The 6,572-nt window shown below is 48.2% G+C and overlaps 1 protein-coding gene across 2 annotated transcripts; it reads left to right on the top strand.

Annotated features, from left to right (window-relative positions):
• The first annotated feature begins 273 nt into the window (after nucleotides 1-273).
• Nucleotides 274-3,589, top strand: COMMD2 (COMM domain containing 2). Of its 2 annotated transcripts, XR_013775465.1 has the most exons (6): nucleotides 274-391; nucleotides 503-580; nucleotides 1,109-1,191; nucleotides 2,331-2,504; nucleotides 2,973-3,392; nucleotides 3,467-3,589. XR_013775465.1 is itself a non-coding variant. In XM_079315138.1 (5 exons), the coding sequence occupies exons 1-5, from the start codon at nucleotides 325-327 to the stop codon at nucleotides 3,168-3,170; spliced, it is 600 nt and encodes a 199-aa protein (XP_079171264.1). In that variant the 5' UTR covers nucleotides 274-324; the 3' UTR covers nucleotides 3,171-3,419. The 2 variants fall into 2 exon arrangements, 1 of the variants encoding a protein (XP_079171264.1); XM_079315138.1 differs by lacking the exon at nucleotides 3,467-3,589 and having other exon boundaries at nucleotides 2,973-3,419.
• The last annotated feature ends 2,983 nt before the right edge of the window (nucleotides 3,590-6,572 follow it).

Here is a 6,572-nt window from a genome sequence, read left to right as displayed (position 1 = left end):
CCGTGTAAATATATCCATGGCGATTAATAAATTTGTAAATCGGGAACAAACAGCGCGGCCGCCGCTGCCGCACGGAGTCCCCGCGGCGCGGCCCCGCGCAGGCGCCGCCGGCCGCCGCCCTTCCCGGGCCGTGCCGCTGCCGCTGCCGCTGCCGCCGCCCTGCCCGGGCCGTGCCGCTGCCGCTGCCGCTGCCGCTGCCGCTGCCGCTGCCGCTGCCGCCGCCCTGCCCGGGCCGTGCCGCTGCCGCTGCCGCTGCCGCTGCCGCCGCCGCTGCCGCCGCCCTGCCCGGGCCGTGCCCCTGCCGCTGCCGGCGTCTCCGCGGCGATGCTGCTGGTGCTCTCGGCCGAGCACCGGGCGCACCTGGGCTGCTTGCCGCAGGCCGGCGGAGCAGGTCGGGGCCGCCGCGGGGCCGCGGGCGGGGGGCGCCGTTTCGGGCCGGGCCGGGCCGGGGCTGCAGCGGGGCCGGGCTGCAGCCAGGCCTGTTCTCTCTGTGTCCTCACAGCTTTTGGCGAGCTGGGCCGCCTGGCGCTGGAGCAGCTACGGCGGGGAGCGGCACCGCGGGCCTGCGAGACCGCCGCCAGTGAGAGCCGGGCCGGGCCGCGGCGAGCGGGGGAACCGGGCGGAGAGCGGGGGAACCGGGCCGGGCTGTGGGGAGCGGGGGACCCGGGCCGGGCCGCGGGGGAACCGGGCCGGGCCGCGCTCGCTGGGCGGCAGGAGCCCCGGAGCGCGGTGCGCTGTGCCCCGCCGCGCCCCGCCGCGAAGGAGCCCCGAGCCCCCGGGGCCGAGGGAGCGCGCTGGCGGCGCGGGGCTGCAGCGGCGCGGGGCTCAGCGCTCCGCGACCAGCGCGGGCAGCAACGCGCGTCTCTCTCCCCACAAACCCTTCCGGACTGTGCCATCAGAGATTGGTTTGGTTTTCTCTTAGCTCCTTTCTTTTGATGGCTTGGTTTGAGGGGGTGTTTAACATGCTGTACATTATTATTTGAAGGGTGCGAAAATCTCCTTTTTTTCTAAGCATATTTTGCATGTTAAGCGCTGGATAAATTTGCAGCATTGAGTCTCACTGCTGCAGCAGTTAGCAAGTAAAAAGCACTTTGTGTTTTCTTTAAAGGAAAGCTGAACATCGGCACTGACATCATTCAGCACGGGGTAGAAGGACTAGTGTATCTTCTTACTGAGAGTTCCAAGCTTATGGCAAGTATACCTTTCTGTAAGGAATTTGGGGATACACTCAAGACATATCTTCTGGACACTTAGACTCTAAAAATACCAGTGAATGGGGAAAACATAGCTCAAAATTTTAATGACGTACTGTTTTAGTTTTAGCAAAAGGTATCTCATGCTATTGTCTTACTAAACACTGTAGCTGCACATGTGACTCATTGTATTCAGTGTCTGAAGCTAAAATTTGGTGATGTTTATAAATATTGCAATTTATTACATATAGAGAAGCTTACTTCAGGATTAAGTTCTAAATAATGAAACTCAAGTGAAGAGTTTGTTTGTTCAGCTACTGCACAGAATGTGGACTAGACTAGTCCCCTGTTCAGTATTCCTTTGTCCAGTGTGGTGAGTTTGAGAGTTTTTTCAGCTCTTGGCATCAAAAGTTTGAGTGGGTATAAGCAGATACTAAAAGATTAGTAGTTGGACAATTTTTGTTTCCATCGGAAAGACTGTACAGTAGAATATTTGAGCAATGACTGCATGGAGAAGGGATACAGAGAAAAGGAATGCCAGATCAAGTTCAGCCAAGTGTTGCTCCCAAGAGTAGGTGTACTGTGGTAGAATGTGGCTGGTTACAGACTGTGTTTGCAGGGTGGTGCTCTGGAGAGGTGCAGTGGCATTTTCTTGGAGTCACAGCTTTCCTCGGGCTGAGCAGGGAGCACAAAGGCTGAGAAGCTTCTCTTGCCCTCGGGACAGGAGCCTGAGCATTGTGCCTTGTGCTGCTCATGTGCAGATCACTGCTGGGGGTTTGTAGTCTGGTTATCAGTGGCACAGTAGCAGCCTGACAGATGCATTGACTGCTTGCTGTGCCTTGTGACACAGCAGAGACGCTGCCTCGTATGTTTTGGTCTTTGATATGAATGAAGGCTTACATGTGGGGGGGGCAGATGTTCTTTAAAAAACTTGTTCCTGAATCTTAAACAAATCTGCAGTAATATATCAGCATCTGTAGATCCTTTAAAACCTGGATATTTGTTTTGCCAGGTGTAGTATTGTACTTGGACATTCCTGCAGGAAAACAACTTCACCATAACATGTGCGTTTAGTTACAGTTTTACTTGGTTTCCAAGAAATAATGATGATTGCCTGACCTAAATTGTTATTTCTAGATTTCTGAGGTTGACTTCCAAGATTCCATTAATGTTTTGGGATTCTCAGATGAATTGAACAAGTCCTTGCTCCAGCTGTACCTTGACAACAGGAAAGAGATCAGGAGCATTCTTGGAGAGCTGGCACCAAGGCTTCCCAGCTACCACAGCCTGGAGTGGAGACTGGATGTGCAGGTGACTTCCCTGATGGTTTTAGTATTCCATCCTTTCCCTCACATTCTTTTACATAATAAAAACCTGTTAAACAATGCAAAAATAATTGAAGCAGCAGTACTTCACCTATTTACAACTGACACGACTTTGTTAGTGCCCCACAGCCAGCCAGTTGTGAGATGAACAGGATATGCAATGATGCAAAGTACTGATGAAAATTGAATTCATGGCTCTATTGGTGTTTACTAAACATACTTGGCCTTGATTATCACCTTATTTTCAGAAATATTATGAAAGCATTGATTAAGATGGGTCAGTATTCCTTAATTAGAAAATGCAATAGTAGCTTGTATGTTTCTTTAAGTGGATGAAAGGGTTTGTGAACAGTTTTCCAGGCAGGTGCTACAAACCTGATGAGAACTGTTACAAACAAACATTGATAACCATTGATCATTTTCCTGTTCCTGTCCCACTGAACCCCTCCTGCAGCTTGCAAGCAGAAGTTTGAGACAACAGATCAAGCCTGCTGTGACTATGAAGCTACATCTTAACCAAAATGAAGATCAAACTGCCCAGGTGTTGCAAACGGACCCTGCCACCCTTCTGCACCTTATCCAGCAGCTGGAGCAGGCGCTGGGGGAGATGAAGATGAATCACTGCAGAAGAATAGTGCGCAACATGAAATAACCTTGATTCCTCCCTGCTCTCCTACTGAGCAGTTTGTAAAACTACTTAAAACACTGCTCACAAATACATTTTCAGGCAGAATAAACATCTGGATCAGATGAACTGCTTTCCTGTGCCAGGATCTTGAGCCAGTATTTACTGGCTAAATGTCCTTGACTGCCAGCTTTGCACATCTTTATGTGGTGACCTTTTTCACATAATCATCTTCACATACAGTACGTGGTAATTAAATGTGGACTAATATTACTACTAGGGATTTTTGATTAGTATTTTTAATGTAATTGGTCTGTTTCCAGGTGAAACACAACGCTAGCTGATACACAGGTGAGTGGTTTTCCTCATTCCATCCCTCCTCACTACAGTCAGTTGAACTCAGGGCAGCAAAACTGGAGTTTTAGATACAAATCCTTGAAACTTTTTCTGTTGTCTTACTACTGCCTGATGAATCTGAACACATTTGCCTTTTTCTCTCTTAAACGTTTTTAAAAATCCAGCTGCCATAGAGCTGATTGGCATCATGGTAAGTGCTGGCAGTCTATATATGGGTCATATCCTGAATCATGTGCTAACTGAAAAGGAGGAGGCTGTTCCTTGGGGATTCTGAGTAAAATGGTCAGTTGAAAGCAGATTTTGAGAATGCAGAATGTCACTGGAGAGCCTGCATGTTCCTTTGTGCAATGTGTTGCAATATTGTATAAGGAAAAGCTGCAACACTGAATGGTTTTGTTTCCTTTTACAAAAAATTACCTCAACTACGGATGGTCAAAGGTAAACTTAGAAGCTGGGTGAAACTGAGAGAAACTCAAACTCTGGCAGACTCAAGGAGAGAGGAAAGGAGAAAGATCCTTTACACCAAGTGTCTTCCTTTTAACTTGTACCTTTCAGTTTGCTCTGGGGGAAGTACTGAGCCTGGAAAAGCAGCTCCTCGGCAGCAGGATTTCAGCTTAATTATTGGAAAGGCAGATTTGCCTTTAGGTGTGGTTGGAGCTGGTCTACACCTCTGCAAGTTCTCACTTCTCCATCCTCACAGCATCCAGGGCAGCTCAGAGGGTTAGCACTAAGAGCCCTCTGGTGAGTGGCTGGCAGGGAGGCTGGGGGTGAAGAGGCACATGTGGCAGTAACCCAGAGGTTTGCCCGTGGATACAGACCTTGATTTTGTTGTAAACTCCCTAATTAAAAGTGACATGTAAAGCTACATTTAATGCATCTTCTGTAATTAATTTGCACTTGCTTTATAGAAACCCTTGAACATGACAAGGAGACTACAAAGCATTTTTCACAAGCTTCAAAAAAAAAAGTTACATTGCTACTTTTAACCCATTTTATTTTTAACAGAATCTTTGAAATTTACTACTGTTCCATTGGGTTCTTTGTTCTCCATCACCATTTATTTCAGAGGAACACAAGTTTTCTGCTCCTGTATGGCTGTTCCCAGCTGTAGTTACTGCCTGCTTGGAGTCTCTTGCAGAGCAAACCCAAAGCAGAGCAGAACCATGCCAGGCTGTGTTGTGTGCTGGTCACCTGGTTACTCAGAGAGAACAAGGCTTGCCAGGGACCCTAAATGTTTTATTTTAGAACAGACATCACAGAAAAATGTTAATCTGTGAAGAAACTTTGATGTAGAGCAGTAAGGGATCTAGATTAAAAATTACATGTGGCATCATTTCTTTAACTCATTAGATGCTCATCATATAAGGATATTTTTAAAAGTGCACTTACTTCTTCTGAACTGTTTGTTTGGGTTTTCATTGAAATCGAAATTCATTACCTGTGCAAGAACCACATGTGCACACCCCCAGAATCTCAGATGTGAAGGATTTAAACAGGGATATTGCAGGAAAGAAAAAAAGATATGCAATGTCTGCATGGCCCTGGAGCAGGTGCTGTGATTTGCACTGTTCTTTGAGCTTGTTGCAGCAAGGAACCCAGTCTGAAGCAGTAGAAGAATGGTAAGAAAATTATTTGGGAAGGGAAACATAAACAAGTCTCAGGAGTACTGGGTTTCCTGACCAGAAATACAGCAGATGTCGGGAAAAAAAGCAAAAAAACCAAAAAAACCAAAAAAACCAAACCCCTCGAAAATAACAACAAAGCTCTCAGACCCTAACAAAAACAACAGAACAAACCTCAAGGAGGAGAACTGCCAAGCCAATGGAAATAGGAACAGGAAATGTGACGAAACGTAACTGACAAGGAATATTTGTTGAACAAAGGCATCAGGAAATGCACAGGATCTGTTTCACAGAGCTAGCTGTAGTTTGGTACAGGCTTAAACTGAGCTCTGAGAATCTGCATAACCAACGTTATATGAACACTGATTTGAGGAACAAAAATGGTTCAGCCAGGCCCACGTAGAGAAGCCAAATGCAGTTTAGAGCAGTTCATGCTGCTTTTAAAGAAACAAGTAGTAAAGTTCAGAAAAAAATTACTTCGGATTTTTCTAGTGTATATTCAGATTACTGAGAAGGGTGTATTCTTATCAATCAGCATAGCCCAGAGTCTATTCAAAACACTGAAATAAAAAGTATTACTAAAATAAAGTCGTGTTTATTTAGCCAATGTGTGATACCTCTATGTGTATAGTCATAAAAACACTGTATCCTTCCCTCTGTAAAAGCCAACACTTAAGTTGGAAAGTGAAGAATATTATTCTTTATAGACACAGCTACTGAATTTAAACAATTTTTGGTCACATCAGACCACATTCAGAACTTATTACGAATGCACCAAAAAATGAGACAAGATTGAAACAACAATTGTATTTACTAATCATAGGAAAGCTCAGGTATGTATTTTGATGACCGCTCTGGTTTCTAGTATAGGCTAAACCAAAGGCAAGTGGCTAAACGGGCAGTCAGCAGAGATCCTCAAAGCATCACACCTGCATTGGAAACTACCCCCATGGCCAGTGAGCTGGAAGGACAGCTCTGCAAGGACTCGTGCTTGCCACAGCCAATGCTCGCTGTCCCTGTCCCTGCCATAGCTTCATTCCTGCCCATCGCCACAGCATCACTAAACCCTGCAATTAAACTTGCACGTGAACTAATTGAAGGACTCTTTCGCTTCCAGACATTAGTACCACCCGTTACCTCTCAGAACAGCGGTTTTGTACAAAGCTCATCGGCTCGGCAGAGACAAGCGCTCCGGAGGCTCCCGGGCACCGGGACGGTCCCGGCGGCGCCAGAGCGGCGCGGAGGGGGCGCGGAAGGGGCGGAGGGGGCGGAGGGGGCGCGGGAAGGGGCGCGGAGGGGTGCGGGAGGGGGCGGAGGGGGCGCGGGAGGGGGCGCGGAGGGGGCGGAGGGGGCGCGGGAGGGGGCGCGGGAGGGGGCGCGGAGGGGGCGCGGAGGGGGCGCGGAGGGGGCGCGGGAGGGGGCGGAGGGGGCGGAGGGGACGCGGGAAGGG

This window comes from Erithacus rubecula (assembly GCF_903797595.1).
Source record: "Erithacus rubecula genome assembly, chromosome: 11".
NCBI classification, from domain to species: Eukaryota; Metazoa; Chordata; class Aves; order Passeriformes; family Muscicapidae; genus Erithacus; species Erithacus rubecula.
This window is presented reverse-complemented; position numbering and strand designations above follow the sequence as displayed.

Excerpts from the sequence above, each read along its gene's own strand:
- COMMD2 (XM_079315138.1), top strand. The coding sequence starts at position 325 with ATGCTGCTGGTGCTCTCGGCCGAGCACCGGGCGCACCTGGGCTGCTTG. Across the intron at positions 392-502 it reads GCCGCAGGCCGGCGGAGCAG|CTTTTGGCGAGCTGGGCCGC; the intron begins GTCGGGGCCGCC and ends GTGTCCTCACAG. Across the intron at positions 581-1,108 it reads GGCCTGCGAGACCGCCGCCA|GAAAGCTGAACATCGGCACT; the intron begins GTGAGAGCCGGG and ends TTTTCTTTAAAG.